Raw genomic sequence first — 25287 nt, 5'->3', positions numbered from 1 at the left:
AAATAAGCAAGTAACATTAACAAACACTTTTGTATTTTACTTCATAGTGGGAAGAATTCCCAATTCTGGGATAACAACAAAGTCATTCATCCGATTTTGGTTGTAAACTTATTTACATATGCTATGCATACCAAAATTAATAAATGACTATTAGGGTTCATACCCATGCCATAACTCGTATGGTGTCATTTCAACGGATCATGATGATGCTCTATTCAGTGTAAAAGCGGTTGTCACTAAAGCATAATCCACAAAAATATAATGGCATTCAATATTTTATCTCATCATTAATCCAACAAGGTTTGGATACATCTCTCGGATACTATATCATCACTATGATACTCCAAGAAATGCGAGTTGTAGAACAATTTCATAACTCTCTTAGATGTTCGCTAAAAACTCGTAATTCAAATATTTTCCCAATGATCCAATCATAGATACTTGAATTTTTTTATTACGATGATTTCCACTTCATGCTGAAATTTATTTGAATCCATTCAAATGTTTCAAACTTCTTCCTTATCGAATATATCCACATATATATACTCAATTCATTGTTGGAAGTTTTCATGAAGTAGAAGAATCTCCCGCACACAACTATGCCTAGTGAACCACATATATCATCATGTATGTTTTCACTAAGTTTAGTTGCCCGTTCCACTCTTGGCCTATGAACGGTATTTTAGTCATTCTCTTTAGAAAAGATTTGCAAGCGCCAAACGATTCAAAAATCAAATGACTCCAAAAATCCATTTGCATGGAGTTCCTTCATGCATTCCTTTCTAACATGACCTAAATGGCGGTTCCACAAATAAGTGGAATTCAAATCATTTGCCTTATGACATTTTAGCGTCAGTATTATGTGTGTGTGTTTCACCATTAAGATTTATAATAACTTATCCATCGTACATGGAGTAATGTCATAATTTGAACAACTCATTGTTTTCATTTGACCAGAGCAAAATAACAATTATTAAGTTCTTTATTATAAATTCTAAAGGCTAGGTAGAATGCCAACGATAAACATGATAACACTTTATTATGTTCCAGAAGTGCATTATTACCATATTCCTTATTAGTCACTTAGGCCATCGTATTCTTGTATTGCGTTGTATTGTATGACATCTCATACCAACCAACCTGGTACAAATACCCAAGAATTTCATTATGTGACCAAACAAGGAATATATCCATAACATGTATATCATTTATATACACCTGAGCTAGACTTTCTAGTCTTTTCTTTCTTTCTGCCAATAATCTTTTGTAGTTTCTCTTTTAGCTTTCCTCATTATTCAGAAAAACACTTCAACATCAATAACTTCTAGGTTTGTTGGTCAAATACCAATAACCTTGAGGTTCTTACTTTGAAGTTGATCATCATAAGACAAGTGTTCCGGATTTCACTATTAGTAACCTTTTAATATGATGAACAATTTCACTCATAATTTTATCCATCATATCATGATGACTTTTCGAGACCATGTCTGTACATGCTAGGCTCGTAAAGTTTAACCTTAGTATTCGTATGTGCAAATCTGGCTTGCACCCATTGTACGCACACGTTGAATCTATAACACCCGATCATCACGTGATGCTTCGAAACTACGAGTCTTAGCAACAGTGCATACTAAGGACGATCACTTCATGGATATGTGAATATCGTTAGTGCCCCAATAGTTGGAGGATTGGGACGCCTTGCGTCTTCAACCTTCATACATTCCCATAAAACTTATGAGTTCATGTAGTCTCACCAAATTTTATTCTATCATCTTGCAATAAGGTCTTAGATATCACATATATCTCATACCTTGCTTATTTCTGAAAACAAAATTTTCAGCTCCTTACTATTCAAACATATTTGAACTTCAAGTTTCATGGAGACAAGATGACTTTAGGTACTAATTGAAACCATAGCTCCTTGAATCAACAATGTGAGGTTTACTAAAAGTTTGCCATAAGACTTAATTATTTCTTGATTCTTTAACAATACAGTACCAGTCCGTAAAGTTTCTAGTCAGATTTTAACAGTATTTCTATCTCAATTACAAGACTAGCGCATGGTAGAAAAACGGATGCCAATACTACAAAATTAATTCAAAATACTACTCAGACTATGTTTATGATAATTAGTTCATGTTTTAATCTAATTACTAATGAACTCCCACTTAATACAACATCCATCATAGTTGTTAAGTGGTACACGATCCAAATCCACTACACCAAAACCGATCATCACGTGAGATGATGTAGCTTCAATGGTGAACATCAACATGTTGATCATATCATCCATATGACTCGTGTTCAACCTTTCAGTTTCCGTTGTCCCGAGGCCATGTCTGTACATGCTAGGCTCGTCAAGCAAACCCAAGTATTCCGCGTGTGCAACATGGCTTACACCCGTTGTATGTAATCGTTGAGTCTATCACATCCGATCATCACGAGCAGCTTCGAAACGACGAACTATATCAATGGTGCATACGAGGGGAGAACACTTTATTATCTTGATATTAATGCGAGGGATCATCTTATAATGCTACCGTCGCGTTCTAAGAAAAATAAGATGCATAAAGGATTAACATCACATGCAATTCATATGTGATATGATATGGCCGTTTAGTCTTTGCGCCTTCGATCTTCATCTCCAAAGCACGGACATGATCTCCATCATCAACGGGCATGATCTCCATCATCGTCGGCGTAGCGTCAAGGTCCATGGCGCCATCTTCATGGTTGTTCACCTCATGTAGCAACTATTACAACTACTTTGAAATACTACTCAACATGAAATTTAAAGACAACCATAAGGCTCCTGCCGGTTGCCACAATACAATAATGATCATCTCATACATATTCATCATCACATCATGGCCATACCACATCACCAAACCCTGCAAAAACAAGTTAGACGTCTCTAATTTGGTTTGCATATTTTACGTGGTTTAGGGTTTTCGAGTAAGATCCAATCTACCTACGAACATGAACCACAACGGTGATACTAGTGTTGTCAATAGAAAGAGTAAATTGAATCTTCACTATGGTGGGAGAGACAGACACCCGCAAAGCCACTTATGCAATACAAGTTGCATGTCGAACGTGGAGCAAGTCTCATGAACGCGGTCATGTAAAGTTAGCCCGAGCCGCTTCATCCCACCATGCCGCAAGATGCAAAGTACACGAACTAAAGACAACAAAGCATCAAAGCCCACAAAACCATTGTGTTCTACTCGTGCAACCAATCTATGCATAGACCTGGCTCTGATACCACTGATGGGATTCGTAGCATAGAAAACAAAAATTTTCCTACCGCGAGAACGCAATCCAAGCCAAGATGCAATCTAGAAGACGGTAGCAACGAGGGGATGAACGAGACTAACCCTTGAAGATTTCCAAAGCCTATGAGATTAGATCTCGTTGTTGCAGAAGATGATCACTTGCCGCTTTCAAAAGCGCATAGAAGATCTTGACGGTGCCACAATCGGGCAGCACCTCCGTACTCGGTCACACGTTCGGTGTTGATGATGACATCCTTCTCCCCTTTCCAGAGGGCAGCGGAAGTAGATCCTCCTTGGAATCCCGGCAGCAGGACGGCGTGGTGGCGGTGTCGATGGAGATCTCCGGCGGAGCTTCGCTAAGCGTATGCGGGAGAGGTGGTGGAGGAGGGGCGGCTAGGGTTTGGGAGAGGGGGGTGCCGGCCTTGGGCAGCCTTGAGGGGTGCGGCCAGCTTGTGGTCTTAGGGTGGCTGGCCCCCTCCCCTTGTCCCTCATTATATAGGTGGAACACATCTAGGGTTTGCCCAAGTCTTCGAATAAGACCCCAATTCAAAACTGCCATATGGACGAAACCTAGTTGGGTTGGGACTCTCCCCTTTCCCCCCTTGCTTGGCCGGCCAAGGAGGTGGAGTCCACCATGGACTCCACCCTCCCACTTGGTGGGCAAGTTAGGGTTGGTGGAGTCCAACCGGGACTCCACCTTCCATAGTGATTTATTCCGGATAATTCTAGAAACTACCTTCCATAAATTCACCGGATCATTTCCAAACTTGGAAAGTGACTTCCTATATATGAATCTTATTCTCCGGACCATTCCGGAACTCCTCGTGATGTCCTGGATCCCATCCGAGACTCCGAACAAAACTTCGAACTCCATTCCATATTCCATATCTACTTAAACGACATCAAACCTTAAGTGTGTCACCCTACGGTTCGCGAACTATGCAGACATGGTTGAGACCTCTCTCCGACCAATAACCAATAGCAGGATCTGGAGATCCATAATGGCTCCCACATATTCAACGATGACTTAGTGATCGAATGAACCATTTACATACGATATCGATTCCCTTTGTCACGCGATATTTACTTATCCGAGGTTTGATCATCGGTATCTCTATACCTCGTTCAGCCTCATCTCATGACAAGTACTCTTTACTCATACCATGGTATGTGGTCTCTTATGAACCTTTCATATGCTTGCAAGCTAATTAGATGACATTCCACCGAGAGGACCCAAAGTATATCTATCCATCATCGGGATGGAAAAATCCCACTGTTGATCCATATGTCTCAACTCATACTTTCCGGATACTTAATCCCACATTTATAACCACCCATTTACGCAGTGGTGTTTGATGTAATCAAAGTAACCTTCCGGCATAAGTGATTTACATGATCTCATGGTCGAAAGGACTAGGTAACTATGTATCGAAAACTTATAGCAAATGAACTTAATGACGTGATCTTATGCTACGCTTAATTGGGTGTGTCCATTACATCATTCACATAATGACATAACCTTGTTATTAATAACATCCAATGTTCATGATCATGAAACTATGATCATCTATTAATAAACAAGCTAGTTATATAAGAGGCTTACTAGGGACTCCTTGTTGTTTACATACCACACATGTATCAATGTTTCGGTTAATACAATTATAGCATGGTATATAAACATTTATCATAAACACAAAGATATTTAATAACCATTTTATTATTGCCTCTTGGGCATATCTCCAACAGTGGTAGGCGATCACCTCGCTGTAGTCCTCGTCGTTGTCCTGTGCAGGCATCAGCGCCTTCCATGTTGGATGATGAGGCGCCAGTGGACGGTCAAAGGGGAAGTCCATGTCGCCGAGGAAGCCCGCCCTCCTCCTCGGATCCTTCTCGGACTCGCGCCAGGTGCGCCAGGTGTCCGAGTCGATGGCGTAGGTGAAGGAGATATGCCCTAGAGGCAATAATAAAGTGGTTATTATTTATATCTTTATGTTTATGATAAATGTTTATATATCATGCTATAATTGTATTAACCGAAACATTAGTACATGTGTGATATGTAGACAAACAAGAAGTCCCTAGTATGCCTCTTAAACTAGCTTGTTGATTAATGGATGATTAGTTTCATAATCATGAACATTGGATGTTATTAATAACAAGGTTATGTCATTGTATGAAATATGTAATGGACACACCCAATTAAGCGTAGCATAAGATCTCGTCATTAAGTTATTTGCTATAAGCTTTCGATACATAGTTACCTAGTCCTTATGACCATGAGATCATGTAAATCACTTATACCGGAAAGGTACTTTGATTACACCAAACACCACTGCGTAAATGGGTGGTTATAAAGGTGGGATTAAGTATCCGGAAAGTATGAGTTGAGGCATATGGATCAACAGTGGGATTTGTCCATCCCGATGACGGATAGATATACTCTGGGCCCTCTCGGTGGAATGTCGTCTAATGTCTTGCAAGCATATGAATGAGTTCATAAGAGACCACATACCACGGTACGAGTAAAGAGTACTTGTCAGGAGATGAGGTTGAACAAGGTATAGAGTGATACCGAAGATCAAACCTCGGACAAGTAAAATATCGCGAGACAAAGGGAATTGGTATTGTATGTGAATGGTTCATTCGATCACTAAAGTCATCGTTGAATATGTGGGAGCCATTATGGATCTCCAGATCCCGCTATTGGTTATTGGTCGGAGTGAGTACTCAACCATGTCCGCATAGTTCACGAACCGTAGGGTGACACACTTAAAGTTGGATGTTGAAATGGTAGTACTTGAATATGGAATGGAGTTCGAATATTTGTTCGGAGTCCCGGATGAGATCCCAGACATCACGAGGAGTTCCGGAATGGTCCGGAGAATAAGATTCATATATAGGATGTCATTTTATGTGAATTAAAATGTCGCGGAAGGTTCTATGGAAGGTTCTAGAAGGTTCTAGAAAAGTCCGGAAGAAACCACCAAGGAAGGTGGAGTCCACATGGGACTCCACCTCCATGGCCGGCCAACCCTAGTGGGGAGGAGTCCCAAGTGGACTCCCCCTTAGGGGGCCGGCCACCCCCCACATGGGAGGTGGAACTCCCACCTTTGGTGGGAGTCCTAGTTGGGCTAGGTTTCCCCCTCTTATGGAAGGTTTTTGGTTCGGGTCTTATTCGAAGACTTGGACACCAACACTTGGGGATCCACCTATATAATGAGGGGCCAAGGGAGGGGGCCGGCCACCCCAAGACCACAAGCTGGCCGCCCCCCTTGAAGTGGCCGGCCACCCCCTCCCAAACCCTAGCCGCCCCCCTCTCCTCCATATCTCCCGCGTAGCTTAGCGAAGCTCCGCCGGACTTCTCCACCGCCACCGACACCACGCCGTCGTGCTGTCGGATTCAAGAGGAGCTACTACTTCCGCTGCCCGCTGGAACGGGAGGTGGACGTCGTCTTCATCAACAACCGAACGTGTGACCGAGTACGGAGGTGCTGCCCGTTCGTGGCGCCGGAACCGATCGTGATCAAGATCTTCTACGCGCTTTTGCAAGCGGCAAGTGAACGTCTACCGCAGCAACAAGAGCCTCATCTTGTAGGCTTTGGAATCTCTTCAAGGGTGAGACTCGATAATCCCCTCGTTGCTACCGTCTTCTAGATTGCATCTTGGCTTGGATTTCGTGTTTGCGGTAGGAAAATTTTTGTTTTCTATGCAACGTTATCCTACAGTGGTATCAGAGCCGTGTCTATGCATAGATGGTTGCACGAGTAGAACACAATGGTTTGTGGGCGTTGATGCTCTTGTTATCTTTAGTTTGAGTACTTTGCATCTTTGTGGCATAGTGGGATGAAGCGGCTCGGACTAATTTTACATGACCGCGTTCATGAGACTTGTTCCTCGTTCGACATGCAACTTGTATTGCATAAGAGGCTTTGCGGGTGTCTGTCTCTCCTACTATAGTGAAGATTCAATTTACTCTTCTATTGAAAACATTAGTATCAACGTTGTGGTTCATGTTCGTAGGTAGATTAGATCTCTCTCGAAAACCCTAAACCACGTAAAATATGCAAACCAAATTAGAGACGTCTAACTTGTTTTTGCAGGGTTTGGTGATGTGATATGGCCATAATGTGATGATGAATATGTATGAGATGATCATTATTGTATTGTGGCAACCGGCAGGAGCCTTATGGTTGTCTTTAAATTTCATGTTGAGTAGTATTTCAAAGTAGTTGTAATAGTTGCTACATGGAGGACTATCATGAAGACGGCGCCATTGACCTTGACGCTACACCGATGATGATGGAGATCATGCCCGAAGATGATGGAGATCATGTCCGTGCTTTGGAGATGAAGATCAAAGGCACAAAGACAAAAGGGCCATATCATATCACATATGAACTGCATGTGATGTTAATCCTTTTATGCATCTTATTTTGCTTAGATCATGACGGTAGCATTATAAGATGATCCCTCACTAAAATCTCAAGATAATAAAGTGTTCATCCTTAGTAGCACCGTTACCAAGTCTTGTCGTTTCGAAGCATCTCGTGATGATCGGGTGTGATAGATTCAATAAGTACATACAACGGGTGCAAGACAGTTTTGCACATGCGGATACTAAGGTGGCCTTGACGAGCCTAGCATGTACAGACATGGTCTCGGAACACGTGATACCGAAAGGTAGAGCATGAATCATATGGTTGATATGATGAACACTTTGAGTGTTCGCCATTGAAATCACACCTTTTCTCGTGATGATCGGGTTTAGGTGCGGTGGATTTGGTTCGTGTGATCACTAAGACAATGCGAGGGATATTGTTTTGAGTGGGAGTTCACCTAGATTTTTAATTATGTTGAATTAAAATTTGAACTCAATTTGTCATAAACTTAGTCTAAACTATTGCAAATATATGTTGTAGAGATGGCGTCCTCAATCAATTTTAATCAGTTCCTAGAGAAAGAGAAACTTAAGAGCAACGGTAGCAACTTCACCGACTGGTTCCGTCATGTGAGGATCTTCCTCTCTGGCGGAAATCTGCAATTTGTGCTTGATGCACCGCTAGGTGACCCTCCTGCAGAAACTGAAACCGATGAAGTAAAAGCTGTTTACGTGACTCGGAAAACTCGGTACTCTCAAGTTCAGTGTGCCATCCTGTGCAGTCTGGAATCCGATCTTCAAAAACGTTTTGAGCACCACGATCCTCATGAGTTGATGAATGAGCTGAAAGCTATATTCGAGACTCATGCGTCCGTGGAATGCTATGAAGCATCGAAACATTTCTTCAGCTGCATGATGGAAGAAGGCAGCTCCGTTAGTGAGCACATGCTCGCCATGACCGGGCATGCGAAGAAACTCAGTGACTTGGGAATAGTGATTCCTAACAGACTGGGAATTAATCGTGTCCTTCAATCACTGCCACCAAGTTACAAGAACTTCGTGATGAACTACAATATGCAGAACATGAACAAGGAGTTACCTGAACTCTTTGGCATGCTAAAAGCTGCTGAGATTGAGATCAAGAAAGAGCACCAAGTGTTGATGGTCAACAAGACCACCAGTTTCAAGAAACAGGGCAAGTCTAAGGGAAAATTCAAGAAGGGTGGCAAGAAAGCTGCCACGCCTCCTATGAAACCTAAGAACGGCCCTAAGCCTGATCTTTGAGTGCTATTACTGCAAGGAGAAGGGACACTGGAAGCGTAATTGCTCCAAGTATCTGGCTGATCTGAAGAGCGGCCTTGTCAAGAAGAAGAAAGAAGGTATATCTGATATACATGTTATAGATGTTCATTTCACTGGTTCTCGTTCTAGTACACTGGGTATTTGATCTTGGTTCGGTTGCTCATATTTGTAACTCGAAACAGGAACTAAAGAATAAACGACAAGCTATTGAAAGATGAAGTGACGATGCGCGTTGGAAACGGATCCAAGGTCAATGTGATCGCAGTCGGCACACTTCCTCTACATCTACCTTCGGGATTAGTTTTAAGCCTAAATAATTGCTATTATGTACCTGCGTTGAGCATGAACATTATATCTGGATCTTGTTTAATGCAAGACGGTTATTCATTCAAGTCTGAGAATAATGGTTGTTCTATTTTTATAAATAATATCTTTTATGGTCGAGCACCACAAAAGAATGGCTTATTTCATTAGATCGCGATAGGCGTGATACGCATATACATAAGATTGATGCTAAGCGAATTAGATTGAATGATAATTCTACTTTTTTGTGGCACGGTCGTCTTGGTCATATTGGAGTGTAACGCATGAAGCAACTCCATTACGATGGATTACTTGAATCACTTGACTTTGAGTCACTTGATAGATGCGAAGCATGTCTAATGGGTAAAATGACAAAGACTCCATTTTCTGGTATGATGGAGCGAGCTACTGACTTATTGGAAATCATACATACCGATGTATGTGGACCAATGAGCGTAGCATCGCGCGGTGGTTATCGTTATGTTCTAACCTTCACGAGATGATCTGAGTAGATATGGGTATATCTATTTCATGAAACATAAATCCGAAACTTTCGAGAAGTTTAAGGAATTTCAAAGTGAAGTAGAAAATCAACGTAACAAGAAGATTAAATTTCTACGATCTGATCGTGGAGGTGAATATCTGAGTTATGAGTTTGGCATGCATTTAAAGAAATGCGGAATACTTTCACAATTGACACCGCCGGGAACACCTCAACGTAACGGTGTGTCCGAACGTCGTAATCGAACTCTCTTAGATATGGTTCGTAGTATGATGTTTCTTACTTGATTTGCCGTTATCATTTTGGAGTTATGCATTAGAGACAGCCGCATTCACTTTAAATAGAGCACCATCAAAATCCGTAGAAACGACACCGTATGAATTATGGTTTAATAAGAAACCTAAGCTGTCGTTCTGAAAGTTTGGGGTTGCGAAGCCTATGTAAAGAAGTTACAACCGGACAAGCTAGAACCCAAAGCGGATAAATGCGTCTTCATAGGATACCCTAAGGAAACTATAGGGTACACTTTCTATCACAGATCCGAAGGCAAAATCTTTGTTGCTAAAAACGGAACCTTTCTTGAGAAAGAATTTCTCACTAAAGAAGTGACTGGAAGAAAAGTAGAACTCGATGAGATTGATGAATCTATACTCGTTGATCAGAGTAGCGCGATCGAAGTTGTACACCGCGCCTACACCGGCAACGAGAGGAAGCTAATGATAATGATCATGAAACTTGAACGAGGAAACTACTGAACCTCGCAGATCGACAAGGGAACGTGCCACTCCTGATTGGTATGATCCTTGTCTAAATGTCATGATTGTGGATAACAATGATGAGGACCCTGCGACGTATGAAGAAGCAATGATGAGCCCAGATTCCAACAAATGGCAAGAAGCCATGAAATCCGAAATGGGATCCATGTATGATAACAAAGTATGGACTTTGGTAGACTTACCTGATAGCCGAAAGGCTGTCGAAAATAAATGGATCTTCAAGAGAAAAACAGATGCTGATGGTAATATTACTGTCTATAAAGCTCGACTTGTCGCAAAGGGTTTCCGACAAATTCAAGGAGTTGACTACGATGAGACTTTCTCACCTGTAGCGAAGCTAAAATCTGTAAGGATTTTGTTAGCAATAGCTGCATTTTTCGATTATGAGATTTGGCAGATGGATGTCAAAACGGCGTTCCTTAATGGAGACATTGAGGAAGAGTTGTATATGGTACAACCCAAAGGTTTTGTCGATCCTAAAAATGCTGACAAAGTATGCAAACTTCAGCGTTCAATCTATGGACTGAAGCAAGCATCAAGAAGTTGGAACCGACGCTTTGATAAGGTGATCAAAGACTTCGGGTTTATACAGTGTCATGGAGAGGCCTGTATTTACAAGAAAGTGAGTGGGAGCTACGTAGCATTCCTGATATTATATGTAGATGACATATTATTGATCGGGAATGATATAGAACTATTAAGTAGTGTTAAAGGTTATTTGAATAATAGTTTTTCAATGAAAGACCTTGGTGAAGCATCGTATATATTAGGCATCAAGATTTATAGAGATAGATCAAGACGCCTAATAGGACTATCACAGAGTACATATCTGGACAAGATTCTAAAGAAGTTTAGAATGGACAAAAGTAAGAAAGGGTTCTTACCTATGTTACCAGGCAAGGTATTGAGTAAGACTCAAGGACCGGCTACGGCAGAAGAAAGAGAAAGGATGAGTAATATCCCCTATGCCTCGGCGATAGGATCTATCATGTATGCCATGCTATGTACTAGACCGGATATAGCACATGCTTTGTTAGTTTGACTAGCGAGATATCAAAGTGATCTAGGAATGGAACAACTGGACAGCGATCTAGAATATCCTGAAGTACTTGAAAAGAACTAAGGATATGTTTCTTTGTTATGGAGGTGACCAAGAGCTCGTTGTAAACGGTTACACCGATGCAAGTTGGAACACTGATCCTGATGACTCTAAGTCACAATCTGGGTACGTGTTTATATTGAATGGTGCTTTGCGATAAGTTGGGCAAGCTCGAAGCGGTGCACGGTGGCGAAGTCTTCAACAGAATCGAGTACATAGCGGCTTCGGAGGCTTCATCGAAGCGGTATGGATGAAGAGGTTCATTGTAGAGCTCAGTGTGGTTCCTAGTGCATTGGACCCATTAATCATTTACTGTGATAACATGGGTGCCATCGCCAATGCACAAGAGCCAAGGTCACACAAGAGGCTGAAGCATATCAAGCTGCGTTACCACTCGATTCGCGAGTACATCGAAGATGGAGAAGTAAAGATTTGCAAAGTACACACTGATCTGAATGTAGCAGATCCGTTGACTAAAGCTCTCCCTAGGGCAAAGCATGACCAACACCAGAATGCCATGGGTGTTAGGTATATTACAATGTAATCTAGATTATTGACTCTAGTGCAAGTGGGAGACTGAAGGAGATATGCCCTAGAGGCAATAATAAAGTGGTTATTATTTATATCTTTATGTTTATGATAAATGTTTATATATCATGCTATAATTGTATTAACCGAAACATTAGTACATGTGTGATATGTAGACAAACAAGAAGTCCCTAGTATGCCTCTTAAACTAGCTTGTTGATTAATGGATGATTAGTTTCATAATCATGAACATTGGATGTTATTAATAACAAGGTTATGTCATTGTATGAATGATGTAATGGACACACCCAATTAAGCGTAGCATAAGATCTCGTCATTAAGTTATTTGCTATAAGCTTTCGATACATAGTTACCTAGTCCTTATGACCATGAGATCATGTAAATCACTTATACCGGAAAGGTACTTTGATTACACCAAACACCACTTTGCGTAAATGGGTGGTTATAAAGGTGGGATTAAGTATCCGGAAAGTATGAGTTGAGGCATATGGATCAACAGTGGGATTTGTCCATCCCGATGACGGATAGATATACTCTGGGCCCTCTCGGTGGAATGTCGTCTAATGTCTTGCAAGCATATGAATGAGTTCATAAGAGACCACATACCACGGTACGAGTAAAGAGTACTTGTCGGAGACGAGGTTGAACAAGGTATAGAGTGATACCGAAGATCAAACCTCGGACAAGTAAAATATCGCGAGACAAAGGGAATTGGTATTGTATGTGAATGGTTCATTCGATCACTAAAGTCATCGTTGAATATGTGGGAGCGATTATGGATCTCCGAGATCCCGCTATTGGTTATTGGTCGGAGTGAGTACTCAACCATGTCCGCATAGTTCACGAACCGTAGGGTGACACACTTAAAGTTGGATGTTGAAATGGTAGTACTTGAATATGGAATGGAGTTCGAATATTTGTTCGGAGTCCCGGATGAGATCCCGGACATCACGAGGAGTTCCGGAATGGTCCGGAGAATAAGATTCATATATAGGATGTCATTTTATGTGAATTAAAATGTCGCGGAAGGTTCTATGGAAGGTTCTAGAAGGTTCTAGAAAAGTTCGGAAGAAACCACCAAGGAAGGTGGAGTCCACATGGGACTCCACCTCCATGGCCGGCCAACCCTAGTGGGGGAGGAGTCCCAAGTGGACTCCCCCTTAGGGGGCCGGCCAACCCCCCACATGGGAGGTGGAACTCCCACCTTTGGTGGGAGTCCTAGTTGGGCTAGGTTTCCCCCTCTTATGGAAGGTTTTTGGTTCGGGTCTTATTCGAAGACTTGGACACCAACACTTGGGGATCCACCTATATAATGAGGGGCCAAGGGAGGGGGCCGGCCACCCCAAGACCACAAGCTGGCCGCCCCCCTTGAAGTGGCCGGCCACCCCCTCCCAAACCCTAGCCGCCCCCCTCTCCTCCATATCTCCCGCGTAGCTTAGCGAAGCTCCGCCGGACTTCTCCACCGCCACCGACACCACGCCGTCGTGCTGTCGGATTCAAGAGGAGCTACTACTTCCGCTGCCCGCTGGAACGGGAGGTGGACGTCGTCTTCATCAACAACCGAACGTGTGACCGAGTACGGAGGTGCTGCCCGTTCGTGGCGCCGGAACCGATCGTGATCAAGATCTTCTACGCGCTTTTGCAAGCGGCAAGTGAACGTCTACCGCAGCAACAAGAGCCTCATCTTGTAGGCTTTGGAATCTCTTCAAGGGTGAGACTCGATAATCCCCTCGTTGCTACCATCTTCTAGATTGCATCTTGGCTTGGATTTCGTGTTTGCGGTAGGAAAATTTTTGTTTTCTATGCAACGTTATCCTACAGTAGGCGGGATCAGCGCAAAGGTCCGGCAGGAGGTATCGCCGCCTGCGCCGGATCTCGGCGCTCCTATATGGCTCACGCGCAGGGACGGGCGGGACATGCACCCGGAGGTAGCTCAGCCGCCAGCCGCGTGCACGTCCCCCCAGCCATCGCACGACGTCCAGTTCGCGTGCATCAGCCGCGCCACGCTGATGGGCACCGGCACCCTGTGCGGTCGCTCCGCCTTCTTGGTGCCGCTGCCGGACGCCTCGAAGTTGTTCTTCTTCTTCCCCATGGTGTTGCGGCGGCACGCGACGGTGGTGGGAGTGGAGGTGTCCGTGGTGTGAGCGATGCCAGGAACGATGTCGGAGACTTTTAAAGCCGGCCGCACGCGGGAAACGATGCCATTCAAGGCGGCGCACAAGCCCAGCCGCCGCCTGCAAGTGCACGCGCAGAAGAGGCAGCCGCGACATTGACGGCGAATGCTGCGGCGCATACGCAAAAGCGCTGACCGTAGAAGCGATGCCCTCGATACAGGCTCGCTGCCAGGCGGGCCCCTATGGAAAAGCGAGCGGTCACTTGGAGCGTCCGCGGCGATGCATCCCAGGCGCATATATGCGCCAGGTTTGTGTCGCTGCGGACGACTCGATCACTATGTGTCGCCCCGCTAAAGCGTGTTCCAGAAGCATTTTCGATCCGAGCGGACGCAACAAGCTAGGCAGAGCTCCACCGGCAGCCAGCCATGGAGCAAACCGGACCGGACGCATCCCTCTCCCGCAGCCAGCGGAGCAACCAGAGCTGGGGTAACATCTCCCGCTCCCTCCGCCAGCAGACCCTGGGCCTGCAGCCCGACACGGAGGACCCGTTCCACCACTGCTCCACCTCCTAATTCCAAATGTCCCCTCGGCTTCGATGGTCGAGGCACTAGCAATGGGAGAAGGCCTAAACCTAATTAAAAGGATGAGTTGCAACAGAGTTCAAGCTGAGACTCACTAGAGACGATTGAAGCATGCAATGGAGGGGAGCGCCGGTGGAATGAAGCCTCGGCCATATTCGCCGATTGTGTTGATCTGGTCACTCATATCGGAAGTGTCGAGTTTAAACATTGCCTGAGGGATACTAATAGAGTAGCTCACAAATTAGCTAGATTTAGTTTTGCAACAATATTTCTTGTAGTTGGGACGATGATCTTCCTAGCTTTATGCGTCAGGAACTCATTAGCGATGTAACTATCACTTGAAGGTGGAACAATAAGTTTTTATGTACTTTTTTCCTTATCTAGGTACCAAGGGGGATGGAATGTTTTTAATGAAGCGACTTGTTTGCTTAATACATAGTATTTCAAAAAAAAATACCATCTCCGAGTGACATCTAAAAAAAAACTTCGGGTGGCGGGGACTCGCATCACCCTATATTGCAGCAATGGGTAGTTACTTACTATTACAAATTAATTACCTTCCGCCCATAATTAACAACAACTTTCGTTGGGCCATCTATAAACTTCATAGGATAAAGATAGACCGTGTTCTTTTTAAGATAGACCGTGTTCTTTTGGCACGTTGGAGCAGTTCTTCTAGACATTTCACGTGTGTATTGGATTTTGGATTGTCGAGTGACGAGTAGTCATATTAGTTTTAAGAAAACTAATTTTTTAACTAAAAGATTCCAAAACAATATACGAGTATATATATGTGTCTACCACTTCCTTGGATCGGATTTAAACGTGCCATAGAGTGCATCGATTAAATCCAAACAGAGGTAGTATACCAACAAATCTTTTCATCTCTGATATATGCAAGGAAAAAACAAATGCAGAGATCAAAAGAGTTGACTTGTGGTGCCATTATTGTATTATTATGTTTTTATTTTAATTGAGATCGGGAGCGATCGATCCTTGGATTTTAAAAAGAAGGAATAGAGAGATTCCACAGATCCGAGGTGTGAAGGAAAATGTGTTAAACGACATTGTCGGTGTAACTCGATGAAAAAGCAAGCACACATTAAAGGTGGCACAATCAAGCCAATGTAGTAGCTAGTACTCCTGTCGGAGTAATATTTTTGGTGAATATCTAAGGTTTGCTTAAAATACGTACTGCTGTAGAGGTAATTAAGAAATTGATGACGGTGTAGTAGTAGGCTAGTAGTAGCTGCCTTTGCTCGTTAGCTGTTCCGTCGTTTCCGATCCATTGCACGTAGCAACGGCTGTACATCGAGCCGGCCAATTCTGCTCCTTATGTTCAAAAAAAAAAAAAAAAAATCTGCTCCTGTCATCGATCGTACCTGCTCTCGCCTGATTGAGATTACTCAAGTTAACTAAGAAAAATTAATTAAGGGGCTGCGACTGCTGACGTATGAGCTTAGGCACACGAAAAACAAAACCAGATTCACATAAAAAAATATGACAATGGGAGGGAACCATATCCTATCTTTCCCTAAGCCATGCCTAGTTCTGTCATACTCCTTGTATTACCTAAATGAATTAATTCGATCATGATGCATGTGATAGGCTGCGCTAGCTAGAGTTTGCATGATGCATGTGCAGCAGCCATCGCATCTACGCCATAGTAGTACTACTAGTACAATATAAGTACGTAACAATGAAATCAAATCCGAGTTAATTAATGGGGGAGGTCAACGACCTAAACGGTGATCATCTAGAAGCCTTTTCTGAGATGACCATCTAGAAGCTTGGTGCGCCAGGAGAGGAGACTACATGGAAATAAATGATGGAGCCCGTGTATTCCTCCAGCGTAGGAGCTCCGTCGTCGTCGGATCATTTGGTCAGAGTTCCACCGTTACTTGGCGCGAGCGGCAAGAGGCAGGCGACAATCCTAGACCTACGGCTGGTTTTGGCTCACGAAACTTCCACGGACTAACATGCAATGAATTGATTGGCTGAGCTTTCATCCCCTCCTTGAAAACCGGGGCTTGTTCTGATTTTGTATCCGTGTGAAAAATCCGTGGTAGTGTTCCGTAGGTGTAGGTCAAGGCTAGCAACAGTGAAGCAGTCGGTCGTAGCAAGCCGTCGGGAGAATAGTAGCAGCTTTGACTTGAAAATTCTGTTGATCGGATTCTCCTCCTCCTAGCAAGCACATGGAGAGGATCGATCGATAGTGTAGAATTTCCAATCCACACCTCCGCTGCTCCTTCCTCCTCCTCCTAGCAGCATATATATACACTCCTCCTGACATACTAGCCAAGCAGTCGAGAGCAAGCCAGGTGCTAAGCAAACGCAGAGCTCCATCGTTCATCGATCGGTAGCCAGCCATGGAGCCAAACGGGATGCCCGGGCCGGGCGGAGCGCTCTCCCGCAGCAGCCGCCGGAGCAGCCGGAGCTGGGGCAGCAACATCTCCCACTCCCTCCGGCAGCAGGCGGGCCTGCAGCCGGACACCGATGAACCGTTCCGGCGTGGCTCCGCCACCTCGTCCCGCCGCCACGACGACGACGAGGAGAACCTCCGTTGGGCGGCGCTGGAGAAGCTCCCCACCTACGACCGCATGCGGCGCGCCATCCTCCTCGCCAACCACAGCCTGCAGCAGTACGCCGGCGCCGGGGATGACGGGATGGTGGAGATCGAGCACCTCGCCAGCGGCGACGGCGGGCGCGCGCTGCTGGAGCGCGTGTTCAGGGACGACAGCGAGGGGTTCCTGAGGAGGCTCAAGGACCGGGTGGACAGGGTGGGCATCGAGATGCCGGCCATCGAGGTGCGCTACCAGGACCTCAGCATCGAGGTCGACGCCTACGTGGGGAGCTCCGCGTTGCCCACGCTCTGGAACGTCACCGCCAACGTCTTCAAGGTGCGTTGCGCCATGCATGCTCTGCTGCTTTCTGCTCTGCCATATTATTACTCCTACTCTCCATGCATCCGCCTCTGCCTCATCTTTTTTTTATTTCCCCTTATCATTCTAACAAAAGCCTTTTGTAGAATAATTTCACCTTTTGATACTGTCGAAAGATAATACAAAAAAACATCTACTCCCTCCATCCCACTAAAGTCGAATTTAAATGTATCTAAACACTAAATAGTATCTACATCTAAATTTCAATAAAGTTTAGATAACCTGCACTTCATGAGACGGAAGGAGTATATATATATGTATGGGATGAAAATGTTCTACTATGTGATTTTCTTTTACTGAAGAAAACCAATAATCCACACCAAGCAGTGGTAAATATATATGGATGCATGAATCACTCTTCATGTCGAATCCAGAAGCGGTAATTTCTAAACGAATGGATTCGAGTTTCAACTCCAAAATATCCATGTTTGACTAATCAAACTACGGACTAGTACTCGTACATTTTTTTTCTAAACACGTGGGATCTTTTTTCTTCTCACGTGTCTGGACTTTGGACCGTAGGTATGACTGTTCATCACTTTACCGTTTTCCTTTTTAACGTTTTTTATTCACGGTGACGTGGACAATAACGGAGCTCTTTCATGGGCAGCCACGTCACCCAGTTTTTTACTCCATCCCTCGTCAGCTTCGTCTTCTTCCTCCGCACCCCCCCTCTCTCCCTTCCTCTCTTACCACTTCCTACACACAACACAGGCAGCTAGCCTTCCCTCCGCCGAGATCATGGACGAATCCTTCCTACCTCTGGTCGCGAGGCCGGCCGTTCGGTGGATGAGGATTTTCGATGCTACCAACGACCACCTCTTGCTCTGCTCAGGGTCCTTCCCGGCGGCGGCGGAAGCAAGGGACATGAAGGGGGAGAACAAGCAAGAGATAAATGTGCACAGCAATCAATCGTAGATCCTACAACCATCTCCCGACTTAGCGGAGGCGCCTTGGAGATGTTCGACGAAATGTCCAACCCAAACAGACAGCTTGATTTATCACCTGATTAGACCAAACGCATCAGACAAGAGGCGATTCTGCCCATGACCACCATCTAGTACTGTGTACTGCCTATCTTGTTGCTAACATTCTAGAGGCCCATATATCCATTCCTTCTGTATGTATATGCATGCATCTTTACGGATGAATTGGATATTACGAGTACTATTTTGCCGTTGCTAACACAGCGCCTCATGACCGCAGAGTCTTATCGGACGCCTCGCCTCCTCCAACAAGAAAACCATCAACATACTCCAGAACGTCAATGGCATCCTCAAACCATCCAGGTAACCACCTTCTTCTTATTCTACTTCCTGCAACTAACTGCTACTGTTTCTTTATTACGATTACTGTGCCGTCACTAGCAGCAGCCGTATAGCAGGCCCATTATCTCTCTCACACGTCTCTCATGAACCCTGAGCTAATATTAGTTTGTTATAGATGCTTTTAAATAGGCCAGTGATTCCCAAAAGTATTTTTTTTTTCAGTATGTAACCAGTCAACCTTACCTTCCTGCAAGAAAATTCACTCATTACATCTTTTTCTACTTTTCTCTAAATGTGTAACAATCTGAAAAATTAAGTAACTTGACATGTATGTCCGATTTTTTTTTCCAGGATGACTCTTCTTCTTGGACCTCCTTCTTCAGGAAAGAGCACGCTTATGCGGGCCCTTTCTGGCAAGCTTGACAAAAGCCTCAAGGTTTTAACTCGTAGTTTTGTTAATTTCTTTTCCCCTTATGCTTTGTGGCCACATGCATCAAAATAATAACCATCCCGTGGATATGGCAGGTATCTGGCAGCATCACATATTGTGGCCACACATTTTCCGAGTTCTACCCTGAGAGGACCAGCGCGTATGTTAGCCAGTACGATCTCCACAATGCGGAGATGACTGTAAGAGAGACACTGGATTTCTCCAGGCGCTGCTTAGGCGTCGGTGCCAGATATGACATGCTTGCGGAGCTCGCCAAGAGGGAGCGTGAAGCTGGCATAAAACCAGATCCTGAGATCGACGCTTACATGAAAGCTACTGCGGTGCAGGGAAAGGAGAGTAATATTGTGACGGATCTTACTCTCAAGGTGAGATTTCCGACTCTTCTGTTCATTAACAAAATTGTACTCATGGAGTCTAACAAAAAAACCACTCTTTCAGGTCCTTGGGCTTGACATTTGTGCTGATACCATGATCGGTGATGACATGATCAGAGGAATTTCCGGTGGGCAAAAGAAGCGTGTCACAACTGGTATGCAGACACCTACATACAATACGGGGCACAGCCGCTCAATTCATCATGGAAAAGGAATTTCTCATTTGTTATGATTATCTGATTTTTTTTTTTACTTTTGTTGATGCTAGGGGAAATGTTAACTGGACCTGCAAGTGCTTTGTTCATGGATGAAATTTCCACTGGTTTGGATAGCTCTAGCACATTTATGATTGTAAAATATATGAAGCAGTTGGTCCATGTGATGAATGAGACCGTGATGATCTCCCTCCTACAACCACCGCCCGAGACATACAACCTGTTTGATGACATTATTCTGCTATCAGAAGGATACATAGTGTACCATGGGCCACGTGAGAACATCTTGGAATTCTTTGAAGCTTCTGGTTTTCGGTGCCCTGACAGGAAAGGAGTCGCTGATTTCCTTCAAGAGGTCACTTCCAAGAAAGACCAACAACAATACTGGTACCGTGAACAGGAACAATATCGTCCGGTGTCAGTCCCAGAGTTTGCTGAACGTTTCAAGTCATTCCATGTAGGCCAGCAGATGATCAAGGAGATGCAGATCCCTTTTGACAAATCCAAAACCCATCCTGCCGCATTGACCACCAAGAAGTATGGCATATCCAGCAAGGAGTCACTCAAGGCAGTGATGTCGAGAGAGGTGCTGTTGATGAAGCGCAACTCTTTCATCTACATCTTCAAGGTCTCCCAGTTGATCATCCTTGGGCTCATGGCCATGACTGTGTTCCTCAGAGTAAAGATGCCCTCTGGGAAGATTGCTGACGGTGGCAAATTCTATGGAGCTCTGACTTTCAGTTTAATCACCATCTTGTTCAACGGGTTTGCTGAGCTACAACTCACCATAAAGATGCTTCCTACGTTCTACAAACAAAGGGATTTCTTGTTTTTCCCCCCATGGACATGGGGAGTGGCAAACATACTCTTAAAAATTCCTGTTTCGTTTGTGGAGGCCGCGGTATGGGTCGTCCTCACGTACTATGTGATGGGCTTTGCACCTGCTGCAGGAAGGTAGGCATCCACATATAATCCTAGTGCCCACTTAGCCGTTTGCTTTTAAAATTTTCAAATTGATAAATCCATTATTCATCTGTCTCCTTGTTATAGGTTCTTTCGTCAGTTTTTAGCGTTCTTCGCTACTCACCAAATGGCGATTGCTTTGTTCCGATTTTTGGGTGCTGTTCTGAAATCAATGGTTGTGGCCAACACTTTTGGGATGTTCGTGATCCTTCTTATTTTCATATTTGGAGGATTTCTCATCCCTAGGGGTAAGCATACTGCCATGACAAAATCATTTATATCTAGCTACCTAGGCACGATAAATCAGCTATCTGCACCTCATTTACATGGATGGAACTAACCTTTTCCATTGCTAAATTTGATGTGGCAGGTGACATCAGACCATGGTGGATCTGGGCTTACTGGTCATCCCCTATGATGTACAGTCAGAATGCAATATCTGTCAATGAATTCCTTGCCACTAGGTGGACCACTGTAAGTTTTTCTAAGGAACCCTGTATTTTCTCGGTTTAGCTCCTCTTAACCCAGACACCATTATGTCCTAGTGTTGTAAAGGTGAAAACTTTCTAAACTAATGCGAGTCTTTCAATGTTACTGCAGACAAACACCGACACTTCTGTTGATGCACAAACAGTAGGCAAGGCTCTTCTTAAATCGAAAGGATTTTTTACTACTGACGGGGGCTATTGGATTTCCATAGGAGCCCTTGTAGCATTCGCTATTGTGTTCAACATCTTGTACATTTTGGCCCTTACGTACTTGAGCCGTAAGTACCATTATTTATTTTTGGCTGAGACTATTGTTTGTTGGCTTGAAGAGCGACATACTTACACTCATATAATCTGTTCTGTTCCAGCTAGCGGTAGCTCAAACACACTAGTTTCAGACGAAGAGAATGAGTCAGAAGCCAATGCATCATCTAATAGGGCATCTTCAATACCTATGGGTGAGGTCTTCTTTAAGTATCCATGCTAGACTATTGCAGCATTTACAATATTCTCAAGTTCTTGTAATATTTATGAAGCCGATTGATGCCTTAATAATAATACTAACTAGCCACTGTTTGCACTTGCAGTTGATGTAGGTACTAATGGAGCCACAAATAGGCCAACTCAGTCAGGAGTTGTCTTGCCTTTCCAGCCCCTTGCACTTTCTTTCAACCATGTAAACTATTACGTGGACATGCCTGCGGTAAGCCTACCTACCTGTTGTGTCAGGACATGAGTTTGTCACTTGTATGATAAACTTATCTGCAGATGTGGACAAAAAGTTATTTTAGGTCTTGCACTAAAACGTGTCATCTTGTGTTTCAGGAAATGAAGGAACAAGGATTCGGGGAAACTCGGCTCCAGTTGCTCACTGATATCAGTGGTGCTTTCAGGCCAGGTGTCCTGACAGCACTTGTTGGCGTGAGTGGAGCTGGAAAGACCACTCTAATGGATGTCTTGGCAGGAAGGAAAACTAGTGGGTCTGTTGAAGGAAGTATCACCCTCTCTGGTTACCCTAAAAATCAAGAAACTTTTGCCCGCGTTAGTGGCTATTGTGAACAGAATGATATCCATTCACCAAATGTTACTGTCTACGAATCCATTCTGTACTCTGCCTGGCTGCGTCTTTCATCAGATGTTGATGAAAAGACGAGAAAGGTATGCACTCAAGCCATCTTTCAGACTCAAGTAAAGATGCAGTGTTATATATATTTGAAAGTTCAAACTGTAATTGTTTCTGATTAAAGAAATCAATCTCCACCCACACAGATGTTTGTGGAGGAAGTCATGACCCTTGTAGAGCTTGATGCGTTGCGTAATGCTATGGTTGGTCTCCCTGGAGTCGACGGATTATCAACTGAACAAAGGAAGAGACTGACAATTGCGGTGGAGCTGGTATCAAATCCTTCAATCATATTCATGGATGAGCCAACTTCTGGTCTTGATGCTAGAGCAGCAGCGATTGTCATGCGGGCGGTGCGAAATACAGTCAACACTGGGCGTACTGTGGTTTGTACAATCCATCAACCCAGCATCGATATATTTGAGTCTTTTGATGCGGTACTCTCCTCTCTCTAAATTTCTATTTATCTCCATAAATTATTTTTATCATAATCATTCTAATTCTAGAAATGTAAATAACTCACAAATGGCTCCTTTTGTAGCTTCTACTTCTGAAAAGAGGAGGCCAGGTTATTTATGCTGGTGATCTTGGTCGCCACTCTCATAAACTGGTTAAATATTTTGAGGTGAGTCACTTTGCTTACATATTTTGGTTTGGGGTAGCCAACGCTTCACTTATTCAGCGGTGAACACCTGCTTACCAATAGATCGATGGGCTCAGAAAAACCATTAAAGACCAAACAGGTCTTGAACTCCTTGCATGTGTAGCAAAAGTAAAAAAGGAACTAACCGATGGGTCTGTCATTGCATTGCAGGCAATTCCAGGTGTTGAAAAGATCACAGAAGGATATAATCCTGCAACATGGATGTTGGAAGTTAGCTCCCCTCTAGCCGAGGCTCGCTTGGAAGTAAATTTTGCTGAAATTTACGCCAACTCTGCTCTTTATAGGTAAGTACCTCATTATTTGATACCATTTCCATTAAAAACAAATACATATTCTCTTGAAACCAGCGCCAAAAATGCAGTTGTTTTCATTTATACTATCCACACTGAGTTCCTGTTTGTGAAATATGACCAGGGAAAACCAAGAACTTATTAAGGAATTGAGCGTCCCCCCTCCAGGCTACGAGGATCTCTCATTCCCTACAAAGTATTCTCAGAATTTCTACAACCAGTGTGTTGCAAACTTCTGGAAGCAATACAAATCTTATTGGAAGAATCCACCCCACAACGCCATGCGCTTTCTTATGACGTTGCTCAATGGTCTTGTATTTGGGACGGTGTTTTGGCAAAAAGGAACTAAACTGTATGATCCCATTTTCTTGCTATAGTTGAGAGCAGTGCTATTGAAATATGATACGTTAGCTCTTATGGAGGCACTAATACTTTTTTTGTGTATGGGCAGAGGTACACAACAAGATTTGTTCAATCTACTTGGAGCCACTTATGCTGCTGTCTTCTTCCTCGGGGCTTCCAATTGCATCACAGTCCAACCTGTTGTGGCAATTGAGCGAACTGTTTTCTACCGTGAAAAGGCGGCGGGGATGTATTCTCCATTATCCTATGCATTAGCTCAGGTAATTTCTTCTTAAACTGATACTCAACATTTTGTATATGAGCAAATCTAAACCCTTCCATTTTCTCAACATTGTGTGATTTGTGCAGACAAGCGTGGAGATCATCTACAACGTCTTGCAGGGGTGTCTATACACAGTTGTCATCTATGCGATGATTGGATATGATTGGAAAGCCGACAAGTTTTTCTATTTCCTGTTCTTCATCGTTTCAAGCTTCAACTACTTCACATTGTTTGGCATGATGTTGGTGGCATTGACCCCATCCGCGATGCTTGCAAACATACTGATATCCTTTATGATGCCTCTTTGGAACCTGTTTGCTGGATTCCTCGTCGTGAGACCGGTAAGCAAATTAAGCTTAGATTAAGTGTGTTGCATGTCCAAACAACCAAATTCATTTGTTGATTGACGATGGTTATTGGTGCAGTTGATACCAATCTGGTGGAGGTGGTACTACTGGGCAAACCCTGTGTCATGGACCATCTATGGCGTCGTGGCGTCGCAATTTGGCGAGAACACCGGTAGTCTTTCGGTCCCTGGTGCGGCCTCGACCACGGTGAAGCAGTTTCTGGACGATAATCTGGGAATAAAGCACGATTTCCTTGGCTACGTCGTGCTGGCCCACTTTGCCTTTTGCATTGGCTTCTTCTTTGTGTTCGGCTATTCCATCAAGGTCTTGAACTTCCAGAAACGTTAGGCAGGCGGTGTGCAGGCAGTCTAGCGTGTGCGTGCGTGAGCGTGTGTATATGACAAGTAGTTCGATGCAGAGACATTCCTCTGCTACTATTGTGTAAATGAGATTTAGTAGCGATACACCTTGTTTTACTATGAGTATTATTATATGGGAAAAGGTCCAGTTTTGTCTCTTGACTGTTATTGCCGAAATCCTAAGTTTGGTCTGTAAAATGTATGACAAAGAAGGAGGAGTACTCAAGTTCGCACATGGTTTGTGCAAAAGAATAACTGTCCATTTGAGTAGCAAATGAGAGTTCTTGCTGCATACGTAT

At 43.8% G+C, this 25287-nt stretch overlaps 1 protein-coding gene across 1 annotated transcript; it reads left to right on the top strand.

Annotated features, from left to right (window-relative positions):
* Nucleotides 1-17128: 17128 nt before the first annotated feature.
* On the top strand, nt 17129-25147 carry LOC127342437 (ABC transporter G family member 48). The gene is made up of 19 exons (XM_051368395.2): nt 17129-17779; nt 19028-19110; nt 19441-19525; nt 19615-19905; nt 19979-20069; nt 20183-21083; nt 21180-21340; nt 21463-21566; nt 21693-21858; nt 21949-22038; nt 22168-22283; nt 22406-22738; nt 22850-23140; nt 23245-23328; nt 23518-23651; nt 23782-24009; nt 24109-24280; nt 24369-24623; nt 24708-25147. The coding sequence occupies exons 1-19, from the start codon at nt 17249-17251 to the stop codon at nt 24975-24977; spliced, it is 4386 nt and encodes a 1461-aa protein (XP_051224355.1). The 5' UTR covers nt 17129-17248; the 3' UTR covers nt 24978-25147.
* Nucleotides 25148-25287: the final 140 nt, after the last annotated feature.

The sequence above is a fragment of the Lolium perenne genome, chromosome 3 (genome assembly GCF_019359855.2).
Source record: "Lolium perenne isolate Kyuss_39 chromosome 3, Kyuss_2.0, whole genome shotgun sequence".
NCBI lineage: Eukaryota > Viridiplantae > Streptophyta > Magnoliopsida > Poales > Poaceae > Lolium > Lolium perenne.
This window is presented reverse-complemented; position numbering and strand designations above follow the sequence as displayed.

What these genes read in the sequence shown, in the direction of transcription:
- LOC127342437 (XM_051368395.2), top strand. Translation starts at nt 17,249, where the DNA reads ATGGAGCCAAACGGGATGCCCGGGCCGGGCGGAGCGCTCTCCCGCAGC. An exon ending in ATTACGTGGACATGCCTGCG is followed by an intron (nt 22,284 to 22,405) that starts GTAAGCCTACCT and finishes CTTGTGTTTCAG; the next exon opens with GAAATGAAGGAACAAGGATT. An exon ending in TTGATGAAAAGACGAGAAAG is followed by an intron (nt 22,739 to 22,849) that starts GTATGCACTCAA and finishes CCACCCACACAG; the next exon opens with ATGTTTGTGGAGGAAGTCAT.